Source organism: Oryzias latipes, chromosome 21, assembly GCF_053564925.1.
Source record: "Oryzias latipes strain Hd-rR chromosome 21, Olatipes_Hd-rR_3.1".
NCBI classification, from domain to species: domain Eukaryota; kingdom Metazoa; phylum Chordata; class Actinopteri; order Beloniformes; family Adrianichthyidae; genus Oryzias; species Oryzias latipes.
Window position 1 is genome coordinate 5791531 of NC_136257.1, and position 19010 is coordinate 5810540.

At 40.2% G+C, this 19010-nt stretch overlaps 1 protein-coding gene across 8 annotated transcripts in view; it reads left to right on the plus strand.

Annotated features, from left to right (window-relative positions):
• The window catches only part of sema5ba (sema domain, seven thrombospondin repeats (type 1 and type 1-like), transmembrane domain (TM) and short cytoplasmic domain, (semaphorin) 5Ba), a 210072-nt gene that overhangs the window by 184093 nt on the left and 6969 nt on the right, over positions 1 to 19010 (plus strand). For 3 of the 8 annotated variants that reach the window (XM_011489256.3, XM_078939654.1, XM_078939658.1), the window contains 8 exons: positions 66 to 209; positions 905 to 1052; positions 1601 to 1826; positions 4433 to 4645; positions 9533 to 9703; positions 11883 to 12038; positions 12442 to 12579; positions 15038 to 15082. In XM_011489256.3, coding sequence (XP_011487558.1) covers positions 66 to 209; positions 905 to 1052; positions 1601 to 1826; positions 4433 to 4645; positions 9533 to 9703; positions 11883 to 12038; positions 12442 to 12579; positions 15038 to 15082 — 1241 coding nt within the window. The remainder of the gene's footprint in view (positions 1 to 65; positions 210 to 904; positions 1053 to 1600; positions 1827 to 4432; positions 4646 to 9532; positions 9704 to 11882; positions 12039 to 12441; positions 12580 to 15037; positions 15083 to 19010) is intronic. The other 5 variants (XM_011489257.3, XM_078939656.1, XM_020713350.3 and 2 more) reach the window with 4 other exon arrangements.

Here is a 19010-nt window from a genome sequence, read left to right on the forward strand (position 1 = left end):
TTGAGGCTTCTGGACGGTTGTAAAGTTTGGGTCGCTAAGACTCTTTTCTGCTTCTCTTGCATTAGAAATGGAGGCTGGACACCTTGGTCGTCATGGGGACAGTGCAGCACAACCTGCGGGACAGGTTTTGAGCTTCGCCAGCGATCTTGTAACAACCCCTCACCCAGACACGGCGGGAGAGTGTGCGTGGGGCCAAGCAGGGATGAAAGGTGACAATAACAGCAACGTAGTCAAAAAAATCGGATCAAACCCGAGTAAATTACCCTTAGACTCAATTTAAAAAAGCATATTTAACTCTGAATGCACATTTAAAGACTCACTCTGGTATAAATCGTGTTCTTGGTGTTTTCAGCTTATCCTTGTGCCGTTTGTCTGATGATGGAGGACAAATATCATGCTGAAATTGTATTTCTGAGCATTTATTTATTCAAATCGTTCTGAATCATCAGAAGAAAGAAATGCAGTTTGAAAAAGAGCATATTTGTTATGTAGAAAATACACCCGGTGGGCCTCAAGCTCCCTGCTCTCACCAACGGAGATGGGAAGGGGGGCGGTGTTGTTCCACCAACGGTCGTGCCCCACTGCTGCTCTACAGAAACTATGACGCAGATTTTTAGATTAGAAAAGAACACTGAATGCTTTTACAGTAGATATAAAGATTTTAAGAGAGGGTCTTAAATCAAGTTTGTTAGGATAGCTGGCAGTATCAGAAGCCTATACATTAAGCCTTTTTTTGCCTAAAGCAATAAAAAGGCAATATACAGTTGAAAATTAACCAACATGCATTTTTTTCCCTATTATTTCTCCAGTATTTTACAAAGGTACATTATTATCCCATTTTTCTTTGTACGATCGTTATCTTAAAAACACATGTTATTTTCTCCCACCACTGCTGACTCCACAGGTTTTGCAATGAGGGCGTTCCCTGTCCACAGCCGATATTCTGGACCCCGTGGAGCTCCTGGACCAAGTGCAGCACAGCCTGTGGGGGCGGTGTCCACTCCAGGGTCCGCACATGTGAAAACGGCAACAGCTGCCCTGGATGTGCTCTGGTGGGACACACACTAAAAAAAAAATCATCTCAAACTGAAAAAAATAGAGAAAACAAACAAAGGAAACTGTATATAATTCGTATACGTCCAAACACTCAAATGTTTTCTATCTCTATGCTCCGTTTTTGTTTATTCATAAACAAGTCCTTGACTTTGTATTTATTTGCTAGAGAAACAAGATATCAGATTGTGACATATTTGAAAATTCTTTTTTATGGTGTATAACCTCCACATTTACAATACACAACCTGTTTTCTTCTTTAACCTGTATGATGTCTATTAAAAAAATAATTTCAATATTAGCAAAACAGCTATTAAAACCCACCATAGGTACAGTAAAAATATGACTACATGAAAGGTTAATAAAGTTTTCTTCTGGAAATGTGAAAGTAAAATGAGGAAATATGAAGATAAAACATTTGCAAGTTCATGCTAAGGGTTGATTTTACTTATCTCAGTATAAGATGAAAGCTGTTCTGACTTTTATAGTCGTGTGTCCTTAAAATTTTGAGTGAGAGTCTAAGCCATTGTTCTTTTTTTTTATTCAGGAGTACAAAGCCTGTAACCTTGAAGCCTGTCCTGAGGTCAAGAGGAACACACCGTGGACACCCTGGATGCCTTTTAATGTGACCCAGAGTGGCGCTCGTCATGAGCAGAGGACGCGGTACATGTGCCGAGCTCATCTGTCGGACCCGCATGAGCTGCAGATCGGACGGAGGAAGACGGAGACACGCATCTGTAAGCACGACGGGACGGCAGCGTGCGAAACCGACAGTAAGTTAAGCGGTTAAGTGAAGAGGGGTGGATGTGTGCAGCTCTGCCATCACCACTTTCCAAGAGTCAATACTTTTAATTTTAACTTCTGTTGTTTTTTTTCTGTAATGGTATGGAAATAGTAATGTGTTACTCACAAAAAGATGGAAAGTAGCTTTTGTTCTGTCAGGTTTTTAACTGAGTGAAACCATTGTGTGTCTGTTATAAAAAACAGATATCAGAATTTTACTGCATTAGTCCTAAAATTGTTATTTTTTTCACTCCTCTTTCAACCAGTATCTTATGGCCGCAGTTTAAAAGTTTGAAGTTTCCATCTTTTTTTTATTTTATTATAAAGTAAAATCGATTCTTAATTTCATTTCATATTTCTATGATGGGGCTGTGGAAACTTTAAAAAGTGCATACGAACAGGTGGAAGAATTCCAAAACAAGCCTCTTCAAGGCCCGGTTCTGTTCTCGTGGTGGAGCTCGGGCAGCCGTCATTCTGGAAGTAGGAGTCCTCTTGACACTAAAAGCACTAATCTATAGGAAGTGGTGCAAGATCAATATTTCTAAAGCAGAGTACGGACAGTAATCTTTTAGGGGAAGAGCAGTTTCTTTACATCTTAACATAAATGGCACAGGAACAGATGAGTTGGCAGAAACACTTTGAAGGTACATAGAGTTTTTCCTTAGAAACAGGAAAAAGTTACCTTTAAAAAGCAGCAACTAGATAACTTCAATGTCATTTGGTCCTAAAATGTGCATAAACTATTAGGCCCACTGACAATTTCTAGTTTTGGAGCCTGCTTTATACCTCCATGGGTTCTACACTTTTAGAAGAGGTAGCCTACAAAAACCGATTGCTAATAATTGACTACACCATGTCTCTTATTCAGTCACTTATTCAAAAGGTGAAACTTAATAATATTTTCCGTCTTTTAAAATATAGAAAGAACTGAAGAAACACACTTTTAGGCCAAAAAAATCTGTGTACATTCAATGAAATGTCCCACTCCATGAAAACAGAAGAATAGAAAATGGCAGCAGTGCCTAACACTCCATACTTTTCCTCCCAATGACAATACATTGACACACCAATGAGAGCAAAATACCATTTTATACTTTCGTTTCTGCCTCAGAGCAATCTGGTCATGGTTCAAATCCTGGCTTTTCTCTGCAGGCCTTGAACTTCTTTGAGCTTACAGGGGGGCCATTTCAACATGTCACGCACATGTCTATAGATTCTTTCCAAATATTCCCGCTCCTTTTCATGGTCCAGTGTATGTTGATGGCCTGATTGGAGGTTCTAGAGTCTCTGCAGGAGGGAGTGCATGCATGCATGTTTGTCTTATTTATTCCTGGCAAACCCTGCAATGGAGCAGCAACCTGTCCAAAGGCGTATGAGTCTCCCCCACTGACAGCTGAGATCTGCTTTTCACCTGCAGCCTCTAAAAAAGAAAAAGACAAGTAGACCAAACATAAAAAAAGAGAAGCTGAAAGGTTGGATGAACCTTTTTGATAAAACAATGACACAAATTCTGGCCTATGGTCAGTAGTGGCATGTTTACTCTTCTTAAAGAGCTACACACTCTGGTGTTAAGATCAATTTCTTCCGCAATCCACTGGTCTCTCCGTGTAAAAAAACACACACAGAGTCATCAAATAGTAACTTATGGCATAATGTCATGACAGCATAATCCTGAAAACTGACTTTATTTTGCCCCTGGAAAGGCTCCTTGTTGCCTGAATTTTTTTCAGCTTTGAAAAAATAAAATCACTTATGTTTTTGCTTTTTAAGTAGATGCTGAATGAAGGTCATTTTGGAGCTGAAGTGGTTTGATGCATTTTTGCATCAATACACATAAAGCAATTAAGACAAATGAAATGGAGAACAGCTCTTTATTTTTGCAAGATCATTTTTGATTTTACTAGTTTCAAATTGAAAAGGCCACTCTATTGACAGATAAAATATAATATAACATTTTCTCACTAAAGAAAACATCTAACTAATTCACTTCAATCACAGAAATAAATCATTTTTGCATTTTTTTAAACTGCGATAAGTTTAAAGAGGAATCAATAATTGGTTTGTGGGTGAAAAATCACCATTTATGTTCAATGAACATTCTCATTTCAACAGGATTTGACCAGTGTTTAAATGTGACGTGATACACGGAGTTACAACACAAAAACCAATACGTACTCCTGTATTGACACCGTAAGAAAGAAGGCAGCAGCAGAAAAGATTTTTTCCGAGTTGGTGCGTGCGTGACATGTTGAAATGGCCCCCCTGTTAGACCTGTTAGCTTCCCTACATGCTGTCAGTGACAGAGTCACATGGTCCAGTGTGCTCATACACAACAGCACACAGAGTTGCACTCAGCTGCAGTCCACTGCTTTCCACTAGTGGCTTTCTCGTACCCCCAAATCTTAAATCGATTACCTGTCTCCACGTGTCAGCTTCCTGGGGTCCGGCATCGACTCCAACAAGCTGAAGTACAGACGGCAGGGAGCTGTTAGAGGCATGAGAGACCACACTTCCAGACAAGCTTTGCAGTCAATATTACACCACTGCACATTTTCTGTCTTAATCGGGACTTGGGTGATTTTGTTTTCGCGTGCAGGCCTCGTCGAGGAGCTTCTGAAGATACCGGTGGTGAGGGTGGCCGGTCTGGGCTGGTCGTCATGGGAGACCTGGTCCAGCTGCTCACAGAGTTGTTCCAAAGGCTACCGCACCCGTCGGCGGACATGCACCGGGCCAGAGGGGAAGAGTGCTCCCGTGGCGTGCCGTGGTTCTCCCGTGGAATACCAGGACTGTAACGTGCAGGCGTGTCCGGGTGAGTGAATGTGAACTACTTGTGGATTCAGGAGCTTAAAGGCTACACAAAGGAAAGACATTTCAAAACAGTGGAGGAACAAGGATGTAAAATGTCTAAATGACACCTCAACGGTAGATTTAGTTCCAATAGAGTATCACTTGCAAAAGAGAAGACTTTTTGTGGGTTTTAAAGTGCACAAAATTTCCATTAGAAGACCTAAATTAAAAACAGGCATAGTTTCATGTTTTTTTCTCAATCTAACAAAGTCAACCAATCAAGCCATGTCATTATCAAAGAATGAACATACTGGATTGTAGATTTCTTTCCTTTCAGCTTTTCCCTTCAGGGGCTGCCACAGCGAATCACCATCCTCCATCTTACCCTGTCTTCTGCATCCTCTCCTCTTACACCAGCTACATTCATGTCTTCATTCACTGCATCCATAAAGCTCCTCTTTAGTCTTCCTCTAGACTTCTTACCTGGCAGCTCTAGACCCAGCCTCCTTCTATCAATAGATTCACCGTCTCTCCTCTGGACATGTCCGAACCATCTCATTCTGGCCTCTCTGACATCATTTCCATTACCTCTAACGTGTGCTTCTAAGGTACTACTGTACTCATTCCTGATCCATCCTGGTCACTCCCAAAGAGAACCTCAGCTTCTTCATCTCTGCTACCTCCAGCTCTGCTTCCTTAAATTTTCATCAGTGTCTCAAGGCCCAACAACATGACCTTTCCTTTCATTTGAGCTCAAAACTCTTCTATCACAAATCACACTTGACACTTTTCTCCACCCATTCTAACCTGCCTGCACTTGCTTCTTCCCTTCTTTTCCACACTCTCCATTACTCTGGACTGTTGACCCTCCATACTTCAAATCCTCCATCATGATCTCTTCTCTCTTGTTCCTTACGATTCCTGATCAGTATTTGGCAGCTTTAAGCCATAGAGTCACAAGTTTGTTTATTCATACTGCATCCTCACTTACTTAAAAATTGGAAACAGCTGCAAGGATGTACTTTGATAATAATAAAAAAATCAACTCTTAGCTTATTTCTTTCTTCTTTAGATAGACGAGCCCCAAGAATAAAGAAGAGGTCAGTGTAGAAAGTGAAATGGTGCTGAGTGGATCATTAACTTCATTAGCTAATAGTTATCAGCATTAGTGGCAGTGCAGGAAGAGTATTTCCACAAATGAACTTCTCCATTTTCTACCCCCCATCAAACCACAATCAGCTGACCCAGAACTCTACTTTCAACAAACCAGGCTGTAAAGGAATATTTGAACTCGTCTTGCTAGATTGCCTCAATCATTCATTCCTGTAGCTTTATAAATACATTTTTTATCTCTGGCTGCTGTGGGACAAATTCCTGCGAGCCCGTTTGATTTTTCAGCAGCTTTTGAAACCCTCAACGGTAGGGAGTTACTGACAGATTTAACCTAAGGGGGCACAAAGACGGCAGCTTTGGTTACCTCTCAGATGAAAGTAGCCGCTGGAGAAAGCCATGATTACTGCAGTTTGGTCACGTGTGTCCCCAGAAGACATGCAGGTGAGAAGGACAAGGCCGGTGACAAAAGAGAGAATGAGTGCCGAATAGTAATTGATGATGAAATTAGAGAGAAGGATGGAGGCGATATAGATTACTGGGGAGATTAAAATGAATAGGCTGTTAGTGTGTGGGAAACAGGTGTGTATGTGGCCATTTCCGTTTGACAGCTCCAGTTCAATTTAGAGTTTTATTACAGAAAGTTCTGGACCAGCACTTCCTCCCACCCAAGAAAGGAGGGGAAAAAACACAAGCATTGGTTTAAACACTTCTATTCTGATAAGAACTCTGGATAAACATCACTGCATTTGTAGATAAAATTGGAAAAACAATCGTGTCTAAAAACAGATATTATTAGAGACTTTTCTTACATTTTCCACTATAACTCTTAAAGACCTTTTCCAATTATCATTTGATCTATCGTAAAAGTGTTTCCTGTGGTCTTTCAATTATAATTATGACATTTTAGTCACAATTTGAAAAACTGTGTCGTTTTTTAGGTCTTAGTTTCTGTAAAGCAACAGGAGTTCATCTGAAATTCACCTTTAACCCTTGTGCTATCTTAGATGACCCCACCCTTACTTTGGCGTGTTCTCCCTACCATGACAAAGGTGGATAAAGGTGGAAAGATTTCATGTAATCCATGGACACCAGTGAAGATCACAAATCATTGAAGAAAAAAGGTTCAGAGCACTGTCTAGTGGGTCTAGATGACCCAACTCCCAACGTTAAAGTGCCTAGGATAGCACAAGGGTTACGTTTTGGCCGGAACTGATGGGGTGGAGTAAGCCTACCCTATTTCGTTGATTGTAGCTTCTATGTCACTGCTACAATCTTTTTGCCCACAATAATTTGAATAAAGCAATATTCAGAAATGCGATGTTAATCTTTTTTTTTCTATCTATACATCTTACATAACATTGACAAGTTCAATGGTTTGATAAAAATGTAAAAAAAAAAATCATTCATTCGTCTTGTGAGCAAAGGCAGGGGACATCCTGGACAGGTCACCAGTCGGTCGCAGGCTGACACACACATTCACAATTTAGAGCAACCAATTAACCTATGAAGCATGTTTTTGGAGGGTGGGAAGAAGCCGGAGTCCCCTGAGAAAATGCATGGGGACAACATCCAAACTCCACACAGAAAGGGCCCCCATTGATGTTGCTTTTCTGGTCCCTCAGCCAGGACTTGAACCGGGGCCGTCTTGCTGTGAGGCACAAGCGCTAACCACTGCTCCACCGTGCCGCTGTAAAAATTAAAACAAAAATATTACAGAATTAAGATGACAATTCACTCTCTGTTCTTTGGTCAACAGTTTTGCTAAGATTTGGTTTCAGCTAATTACTTTTCCAACCTCAGGGTTTGAACAGCAGCTAAATTCCCCCACGACAGTCATGGACGTCAGCGTTCTGCAAAACAAAAGAGAACAAAGAAGCATAGCCACACAGCGGGACCAGCAGACAGTAGTAAAAACAGTCGTCCAGGTGATCAGTGAGTTGTTCTGTAATTCAGCACTCAGATGCTCAGCCAGCCAGCCGGATAAATAGCTGGTTAGTGAGAGTCAGTCAGGCGAAGCGTTGGCTGGCTGCGAGAGCCGGTCAGAGTTAAGTGATCGCAGTGTGCCTCGCTCCGTGTCACGCTTATCCACTCAGCTAAAGGAGTTTTCTGCAGTAATGTGATGTTACCTGGCAACACTGCTTCACTCCATCAGTCAGACAGACATCGGCCAGTCAGTCAGTCAGTCAGTCAGTCACGCTTTTCTGATTCAATCGGATAACTGTTCCTATGGGAAGGAAGAATCAGTGGTTAGATAAAGTGTGATCAGGAGGATGGAAACCCGGAAGGAGGGAAAGCGAAGAATAGTAGTGTTGGAAGATGACACACGACCACGTAGACAAACAAAAGACTAATTATGTTTCCCACAGGGAGACCTGTCATTCTGCCATGTTCCTGCGCAAATTACACATCTTGAGAAATGTTATTTTATAAACACAAAACTTTATAGCTTATGTATATTAATGGTTTATTTAGTATTTATCAATTGTTATTTTAAAATCCAGGCAGTTTTAGGAAAATCACTACACACAAGCATAGAGGCAAAACTTGTGTAAGCTGCATCAACAATCTAGCTTCAACACTTAAATGATTTAACCTCCATTTTGTAGAAATAGCAGATTCTTTAGAGACCTAATACCGTGAAAATTATGTTTTTGGTTGTTTTAACATGTTATTGACATTTTTCTCCTGATGGAGGAAATATACAAAGAAAATTGAGCTCAAGATTTTATTTCCGAGTATCTCTTTATTTAAATCGTTATGAATCTCAAGCAGATAGAAAAAATGTCATTTCTAAAACAGAGTGTTTGCGACGTAGAAAATTTGCTGCGCAGACGACAAGCTCCCTATTTTAGGTTCTAGGCAACGGGGAAGGGAAGGGGGCGTGGGGTTGCTCTGTGCTAACGGTCCCACCCACGACTTAGAGGTGTGCAGAAACTATGTCCTAAAAAACAAGAATTATTTATTTATGTTATTTTGTTTATAAAAGGCATAATCATAATTAAAAGACCACTGGAAACGCTTTTAAAAGAGATCAAAGATGATTTGAGTAGGTCATTAAATATATATTCATATGTATGTGGGAACATTCCTGGAAAAAACACATATCATTCACATTATGCAATTGTCTGGCTGCCGTCAGCTCCTCATTTAAAGGATGCGTGTTGAGCTTTTTTCTCTTTGACTGACTCTGAAGTGATGAAAGTTGCAGGTTTTGGAACCCAACTTGTAGCTCAATCCCAAAAAAAGGATATTCTAAAAAAATCTTTGAATCCTTCAACATTGGATCTTTAGCTCCAGTATTTACATTCTTTCGACAACCATAACTCTTTAACTGTTTACACAGTTCATGTAATCCCAACGGGTTCTGACGCGCAGAAGAGCAGCCTTGTGATGATGTGCAACACGTGACTGCAGTCAAGTGCCGATGCAGTCGCCATAAATCAGCTGATTCTGTCACTGATTTACTTTGATCGCGTAAACGGTCGAAGAGCTACGGTTTGTCAAAGAGTGTGTGCTATTTAGGTGTCGCTGCCAACATCTCTGGTGTTCAAGGGTTAAGGTGTGCACCGCTGAAATCTCAGAATCAAACCAATTGACTAAAAAATACTGAACAATTGCAATCTTAACCCTAACCCCACAACAGCATAGGTGCAAGATTTGGAGATTTAAAGCAACATTTGTTGCCTCAAACAATTTCAAAGTACTGTAGTGTTAAATAAAAAAAGAAAATATCTTCAAGACATTACAACCATTTAATTGAAATGTCTGTAAACCGGCTTGCATATGTGTTGAGCAGTGAACGGTGCCTGGTCCTGCTGGTCGCCCTGGTCTCAGTGCTCCGTGGGTTGCGGTGGTGGTCACTATCAACGGACGCGCTCCTGCAACAGCCCCACACCTGCCAGTGGGGGGGACATTTGCATAGGTCTTCACACAGAGGAAGCCCTGTGCAACACCCACACATGTGACGGTAAGATCCCGCCTAAGATTATAGCCTTCCTCTGTCATGGCGCCGAGACACATGCCCAGATGTGTCATTTCTGAGCGCACAATGCCTGATTTCATCTCTTAAATCCAAGGTAAACACCAACGCTGAAAAAAGGCGTCCTCCTACGTAGTGCTCTTCCTGTGCGTAGCTAAAGCTTTGAGTGTCATAATAGCCTTTCAGAGAAGCTCCAAAAATGGATTCAATGATGTTGCACATATGAAAATTGCACATAATGCATTTGAATATTTGAGTGCCTCTCTACAGTTGGGGCTGTGTTGGTCTGATGCAACACAAAGAAAGAACACTGTGCTGGAGAAGGGTTCCTTCTAAAACTGAACTTCAGTTGCATAAAAATAATCAACCTTTTCAACACAAAACATTTTCTAAAGTTATTTTTCATCTTTAAACAAAGGTATTTTGTTTTTATTTGCACTACTTTTTGTCTCAGTTCAGGTCGTTCATGAATTTCTATCCCTTTAAAAACTATGTATGGACCTCCAGAGGATTTTACCTTCATATGGTTTCACAAGTCGTACTTTCAACAGTCTTTTCTGCACCCGCTGAGCTCTTATGAACAGGGAAATCAAAAAACATATTGTGCCTTTAAAAGCATAGACCAAAAAAAAAAACAGTGGTTTAAACTGCAATATTAGTGCAAAAGTAAACCTGTATAGGAAAGTTCACATTGGTCCAGTCAAACTGAAGAAATTTTCCGAAATGTGGTTTATTGACTTAATGTGGACAAATAAATTTGTTTGAGATTGTTTGCAGCAGCTGCCAGAAACACAAAACCTCCCTATTAGACAACTTTGCCACCTTGTTTAAGGCGGCTGAATTCTGAGGTATGTCTATCGACGAGAGGATTTGACCCATCAGACTTACTGACGTCACAGATCAGGTGACCTTTTATTGAGCATCTGTCTCTTTATACAACTTCATGTCCCTCTGCATTTACTCCACCTTAAAAGCATCTTGAACATTGTGGACCTATGATAGGTAATAAACAGCAACGTTGATGTAAAAAGTGTGTTTGGTGGTTTTTAACTTGTTCTTGTAGCATTTTTCTGATGACGAATGAAAAAATGCATTTCTGAATATTTATTTTTCCAAATAGTTGTGAATTAGGAGCAGCCTTTTGAAAAAGATCGTATTTGTGGCGTAGACAATACTGGGTGGGCTCCTTGCTCTGCTCCCTTCTGATACATCCACTTGCAGACAAATAGATCCATGTACATCTTTGTTAACATCGTCGGTGCTGGTATCTGGCTCAAAACTGTACAGCTGGACAGCTCAGATATTTGTGGCAATTTTGTTGTACCGGTAATGTTAGCTTGGTGTTGTGAGGGGCCGAAGAGAAGAGAGTGTAAGAACGCTGGGAACGCTTTTACAAAAAATCAAAAGATGATCAGAATGGGACTTTAAACAACTGAAGAGTTTAATTGGAGCCACATGAGAACATATTTGCTGCCATTTCCTTTTTGTCTTTGTATTGATTTGTTGTTTTTTTCTGTCCATTTGCTGTTATAATAACAATACAGAGAGCAGAAATGATCCATAAAACATTTTTGTCTCAGCACCCTTTCCTCGGATGCTTTTCATTTGAAATCAATCTAACCGTCAGTCACAGGGAGTGTAACGCATACAGTCAGCCTCCCTGGTAATTACAAAGCAAGCCTAATGGCTTTCTGCCTTCCCCCCCCCCATCACCAGATGCTGATCCACCTCCGTTACATCAAGTTAATGTCATTCTGTTTGACGTTGACCAACGCATCCCGCTAACCCCCTTGCACCGGTCCTTATTTGTCTCCTTGTTTGCATATTTCTTGATAGGAACGCCATCAGTCATCTTATCACGGCGTTCCTGGAGCCACCGCCATCTTTGAATGTGTAATTACAGCCAGACTGGCTGTCATTCACAGGGATATTTGGGGCCCTCGTCACAGGTCATTTGATTAAAGGCTCTTGGAGGCTAGCAGGAAGAATTGTCAGGACAGCATCCTAACAGGGAGCAACAAGCCTGAGAGCGTTTTATGCAAGGCAAAAATTTAATCACAGTCCCTTTGAGTGACCGAAAAGAAAGGGAATGAATTAGGCAATTATGTAGGGTGGGGGGTGGGCATGGCTGTTAAGCATATTTCAGGTGTTTTTTTGTGTCTGTCAGATGTTTATGCAGAAAGAAAAGAACAGGTGGTGGAGACTCTGCAGCCAGTCGCTGAACACCAGACTGATAGGAAAGGCAAAAGGAGCCTGTCCTCTGCCACCACTGGGGGTGACTGTGCCAAAACCTCACACTTGAGAGCACAACGACTTCCAGCAGGTTTTTCTCGAGCCTTTCACTGCCATAGCCTGCACGACTGCCACTCCGGTGCTCGTGCATGCGGGCCAGACGAGTGCAGCGAGTGCACGGTTCAAAGAGAGGAGCCGAGAGCTGGGACTGTTCCTTTTCTCCGGGGTTGAAGCTTTTGTTTACTGCTTGGTGAGCTGCTCCTGGGAAACAGCATAAAAGCTTGGCTCGGAAGACAAATATCTCCGCTATGCACTAAACCAACTGTCTGGGTTCACTCTTTCAGTCCTGTTAACAGCACAACAGCTTTTTTTGTTGCATTTGGGTTGTTTGGCCATCTGGTAAGGTTACTGGGGCAGGTGGTGAGCGCTTGGTGGGCACTCTTTGGTCTCATGCTGCCTGGCTGTGCATTGATTGATCTCTTTTCTGTGTTCAGGTGGCTGGATGACCTGGTCTCAGTGGTCCGCCTGTGACGACTCAGGCTTGCAGATGAGGAGTCGGGTGTGCGGTTCTCAGAGCAGCATCCCCTGCGTGGGGAACAGCACTCAGCGCAGAGACTGCAATGAAATACCCGGTAAGCCAGAATAGATGTTGCACTCCTGCAGCCCCTCCCTGTAGTGTTAGAGGAGGATGAGGGGTCTTTTCACTTGGTTGCTGAGCCTTCTCTAAGGTATTTAATGGGGCAAGAATAATTTCCTGTGTTTTCCAGTGAGTGTAGATAAATACTATAGAAGCGTAATAGCTCAAACATAAAAAGGTACTCACATTTACATATTTCAAGTATTTTATTGTCATAAATTCCAAGACGTCACCATTTTCAGATTATCTATAGTTATGGTATTTATAAAAAGAAAGGTTTTGGCCAACAACTGAGGAATTTTGTTTATAAGATGGTTTCCCAGCTTTTTATTGTCAGTGAGCTTCTAAAAAAATCACCACTTGAATCCACAGCGTAACACCAATGATGGGAATCATAAAACACAGTAGTATGTCATTTTATCTCAAATGTTGTAGATATATGACTCTAAAATAGGTTTGTGATCTGACATTGTTTTTAATTTATTATTATATATTTATGGATATGTGTCCATTTGAAGGCAACGACAATCACACACATGGCATGGTTGGTGTGTAAAACAACTTGAAGTGGTGTGGAAATGATCATCATTCCATTTAGAATGAATAATTTACAACGTCTTAACAGAACTGCTCCAAGGGCATAACAGACAGTTTTTCTTATAGGCGTTGCTGTGATTGATTGAGATCATCGTTTTATCTTTTTTTGAAAATAACCAAGAATTTGCGCTAAGGAGAATGTTCCCCATGAATTACAAAAACATCCTTAGATCCTAGTTACAGCCTAAATAATTCTTCACTTTCACTAAGGCCAAGTTAGTTCTGATCGTTATCTACTGGCTGGAGGAGTCTATGTAAATTTGTAAAATGTTTTAAAAAATGTTCTTCTTTATTAAAATTTAGTAAATATCTATCATATATTTTGGTTCATCAAGGTTGATGTAAGTAAAGTAATTTCTGGTACAAACCTTCATTTACTGCTTTCTTGTTTAATGTCATTTATGTAAACTTGACTGAAACTTCTCAGATCTTAGGTCTGAGTCTATGAGGCAAAATAAGATTTGGTCAAATTTGAGCTTTTGATAGATAAGTTCAATTTGAACAAATCAGCTTCAACCCCTTTTAATAGATGAAAACCTTTTAAAGGTGGGTTTTGGCATTAATGTGATGTGTCTACTAATACTAAGTTTATACCTAAAGCAATAATCTGCACTTGAAATATCTTCTACAAAGAAACCCCACTTAGAATGATTATATTCATCACAAATTAACTTAAATAATGAAGTTTGGCAGACTTTAGTGGTCCCCGACGCATTTAAAGAATGTCTATGAACATGGCTCCTAGTGTTAAAACAGTACGATGTAAATGCTTTGTTTTCTTATATTTACCTACAAATTTAAACACTTTACCTGTGTGATAAGTTTTAATTAAACTCCAGAGTATGTGTACAGTTTGTGGCCTTTCAGGTTGAAGCAAACTAGAAAAACTGAAGAATGCAAAAATGAAAGAGTGCAATTCATTAGGAGTTAAAACACTGTCAAAGCATGTTTTTATTTAAAATGCGGCCACACTGTAAATATATTTGCTCTTTTTAAAATAACTCTTCATTTTTACTATTTTACTATTTTACAATTACTCCATTATTCAAGATCCAGTTGGGCTTTGGAGACCTTTTGTGTCTGTCACTGTCAGATGTGTTTAGTGTATCACAGTCGTTTAGCTGTATGTGTCATCCTAAACTCTGCTTGTGTGTAGCTGAAATTGTCTTTGTGCACTAAACTCATCTGCTGCTCTTAATTACCATAATTAAGTTCACGTGAATCTAATAAGTCAGCAATTCACTCTGCTGGCCCTCAGTGCAGCTTGTTATGCTGATGCCAATCTCCAAAAGTTTCCTCTCAAATGATCTCTGGTGGCCTTCCAGCACCGGCTTCTCCCGCCTCGGAATACCTGATGAGTCAAGATGAATGTGATTAATATTAATAGGATATCACAACACCAAATCACATCGTATTTTATTGCAAAATGTCAATGAAGCTGTGGATGCATTGATTAAGGTCACATGCTGTGGGAGAGCGCTCTGAGGAAGTTAGAAAAATAAAACTAATCACTTACTGTGGAAGTGAAATTAAAACGGTTTACCTTCACAGTAAACTCTCCTGATTCCTGCAAATTAGGAAATTTCAAGATATATATTTTTTTCTGCAGTGAATTGTTTTACCAGAAATTAAAAAAAGGCTCATTAGGACCCAACAAGATCTTCTACATTTCGAAAGCGTTGGAGACAGACACTTCAGTTTGTCATTCACTGTTGTTGTCTCTGCATGTGCCTGCGTCCACCATCACCATCAACGGTTTGTCCTCTGAAGACCGTATCTCCGTGGGAAGTGCATGTGTGTGTATGTGTGTGCATGCATGCATGTGTGTCTGACTTGTGTTCCTCTCCTCTCCACAGTCATTCTCCCTGCATCTGGTTTTGATAAGGACCAGCAATGTGGAGGTAAGTGGATTAACAGCTGCCTCTGCTTTGTCTGCCTGCTTGTTCAAGTTTGTTTTGCCCCTGTATGTTTCCACAGATGTCTGGAACATGATGTCTGTTTTCATGCATCAAATGTTTCTTTCATGTTTAGTATATCATCCTGTATAAACCTCTTAAAGCCAAAAAATAAAGAGGAACCCACTTTGTGCGTATTAAGTGCAAAAGAAACGCCGACAGTTGAACCAAGAACTTTTGTGGACAAAATTATGAGACCCAATTTGATAAAAAAATGGTATTTCTGGTGTTTTTGACATGTTCTTGTGGCATTTTTCTGATGATGGGGGACATATATATAAGAAAATTAAGCTCAGAATTGCATTATTTCTTTATTCAAATCATTGTGAATCAGGGGCAGATGTAACAGTGCAGTTGGAAAAAGCTTGTAGCAATGACTTGAAGCCACAATCAGCGGGCCACAAGCCATAGATCCATATACGTCTTTGTTTTCCTAGTCTGATAACTTCAATATTGCTCACCATTTTCATTGCAACAGTAATGTCAGCTTGGGGGTGTGAGGGGCTGTAAGGTAGCTGGAGAGCATGTGGGTGATAAGAAGTGGGGGCGGGGTTGCTGTGCACCAATGGTTCCGTCCACAACTCAGAGATAAATTTCTAATGAACTACTGCTACTCTGCAGAACCTATGTTCTAGAAAATTACAGTTTTTTTGTGGCTAAAAATTGAATAATTATAATTAAAAGACCACTGGGAACACTTATAACAAAAGATGATTGGAGTGGGACTTTAAGTAGTAAAATTCCTTTTTGTTGTCATATTAAAAGTCTTTCTGCCACAAATCTTTTCTGGCACCCAGGTACATATAAAATTGGAATTTTCTGTTAGATGCACCTCTAAACCTGTACATATAATTTTGATGGGTTCATATTCTTTAAGCAAGAGTAAGAAAAATATGTTTAGATAAATTTTTTAATTTACTTTATTGATGGAATGCAACTTTAAACTGCTTGTAACATAAGTTTTTCAGTTAGATAGAAAACGTAAAATCTTTTTTTTTATCATAGCCCTAATTTTTTGTTTATTTTTTACTTACAATCAAAGGTTAAAAATGTCCAACAAACATTTGGTAGTTTAAGTGATTTACCAAAAACACACAAACTTTATATCTCAGCTCTGGAAGGAATACTGCACAGGACCATATCGCACCTGTTTGTCATTTCTGAGAAAAAGTCAAAACTGGATTGGTGCGTTCTGAAAATAGCACATTCAACGTGTAAAACCTACAAACAAATGAGGTGTTCATCACTTGTTAGTATTAAAAATGTTAAAGGCCTCTCGTTCTTTTACCACTCTGTTTGAAGTGTGCAGCTGCAGCTTATTAGGGAAGTGTAACCCTGTGCCATTGCTCTTACCTGCTCTGCTTTAATAGTTTGTGACACACTAACTCACAGCATCAAAGCAGAACCTGGGAGGCAGAAGTGACTGCAGCAGGGACTGATGAGGTTTGCCTTACTCAGCATGTTCAGCTGCATCAACTATTCAGAGCTGACTCGTTGATTTTGACAGCTGTCATCACATTAGTGGTCGCTTTTGAGTTTACCGTCACTGTAATGCCAGCAAGGTTTGTGTTTAATGGTAATTTTAGGGTTGATAAGGACACCAACACAATGCTATTACACATGATCAACTAATAGTTCATAAACACATACCTGCTGTGGCTCCTAGCTGAGCGGTACACTTCCACATGGCTTCCTGAAATGTTCCTAAAAGATTGGCGACGCTGTCTGAACCCTCGAAGGCAAACGAGCTGCAGAAGATGCTCATTCCTGTGGTAATTTTTCTCCTTAAGGGGCAAAAGGTGTTTGATAGGGGTGATGATGAATCGTTTGGGAACAACCAAAGGTTTTCTGAATGGATGCAGATTCAATCAATTTGCCTTTGAGCGTCTGATCTGCGGTCCAGTGAATGATGGCTTTTTGAGTCCAGCTCCAGGCCTCGCGGGTCGGTGTACCTGCATGATTTCCAGATATCCAAGCCCTGATCATGACTGATTACCTGGTTCAGGTTTGTACAGCCAGTCAGAACATGCCAGAGCAGGGTATGTTGGAAAACATGCAGGATCGTGGCCCTCAAGGCCTGGAGTTGTCCATGCCTGGTCTAGTCAATCACCTTACTTCAACTTACAAGCACATCAATTTGAAAAAGTAGTTCAGTAGTTTCTGATGTCTGCTTATTTGAGGCTAAAATGTTAAATTGAAAATTATTTATTTAATAGTTGCAACTGTTTAGCATAAAACTACCTCAAGAATGTTTTTAGGAATCACTGATTGAACATCACATAGTGTCCGCTATCAGGGAAAAGGAATAAGAGATTATTTCATCATGGCAACTATTGGGGTGTGTGAGGAATAAGATAGTAAGTAAGCTTTTTTCTGCCCTGATGTTTAAAAAAAATGAAAAATGTGGAAGAATGTAACAAAAAAAAACAAAAAAACTTCTTATAGTTTGTTTTTCCATGGGTGGGAGTGTGTCTGTGGCTTTGTGATGGGATGGGGAACGGTCCAGGGTGTACCCCATCTTTGCCCTAAAGTATCTGGGATTGGTTCCATCACCAAATGTGACCCTCCACAGGACAAAATCGAAATAGAAGATGAATGGATGCAAGTGTTGGAACGAAAATGACAGGATCTATTTAATAATGTCAGAGTAGTTACTGTGATGTCCTAGAGGAGAAAACTGGAAAACCGCTGATCAGGTCATGACCAGCCATGCCTATGATGGACATAGGAAACAAAGCCCTTCCCATGTTCTTTCATGTGGCAGACATGCTTCTGTAGAGCAAAAACACGTGTTGCTAGCCTCCCACCAAACGGTTGCACAAACTTCAATATTGCACCAACTTCAGTGGTTGTGCAGTATTTTTGTTTGAGATCATTTAGGTTTCCTGGTGTAGAAAACGTCCAACCTCTGGTACAAGGGATGCTACGTTCAAACCGGGCATGTGACTCGCTAAAAGCACATTCTTGAACGCACATTTAGCATATGGTGTTCACACTAGACTGTCGCGCCACTCAATACTAGCACATGTCCGCCATATACAGTTGGAAGAGCCTGGGTGTGAACTGTGGAAGCAGTGCAAATCTCATTAATCTTGCCCCGGGCTTTTTCTGTCAGAACTCTCTTCCAATAAATTCAATTCAATTCCATTTTATTTTTATAGCCCCAAATCACAACAACAGTTGTCTCAATGGGCTTTGTACAGCCTTCCACCAAATGGTTGACCAGTAGTTTGACTTACAGACTTACATGCTGCAGTAAGACGCTTAACCCCACATTATCCCCCAACTGCAAGAAATCTTTTAGGATCAAAATTTTATATTATATTATATAATGTAATATAACATTTACACTGAAAATCAATTTAAAAACTTTCAATTCTGTGCTTGGACTTCCCCATGAAAGACTTAAAGTCACAGCAGGGTGACACATTATTTCCTTGGAAAGACGAGGACATTTTAATGACTTTTTTTGTGGCATTCTTGAGTTCTTAACCAAACTCACCTTCAGCTTTACACTTTTTCATCCTAAAATTCCAGATGAAAGAAGAAACCTTAATTAAAAATTTAAACAGCCCATGCAGCCATCGAGAAATCCAATCTTAAATAGTCTGTGTTAAACGCTCACAAACTAAAAAAGGAATAAAATCACGAAGCGCAGTCAGTTTGAACTAATTAGTGCAAAATATTTCTGTCAAATTAGAAGGGAAATCAATCAAGAAACATACATTTCTTAGAATAAATAGAAAAGAATTGTTTTAGCACATAAAAGTATACTTTCAGGGCCACTTAGGACAAAGTGGCAAAGAGAATCAAGATGCCTTGAATGGATTTGAGTCTTTTGACCACGAAACCTAAATGATCTCAAAACTATTAG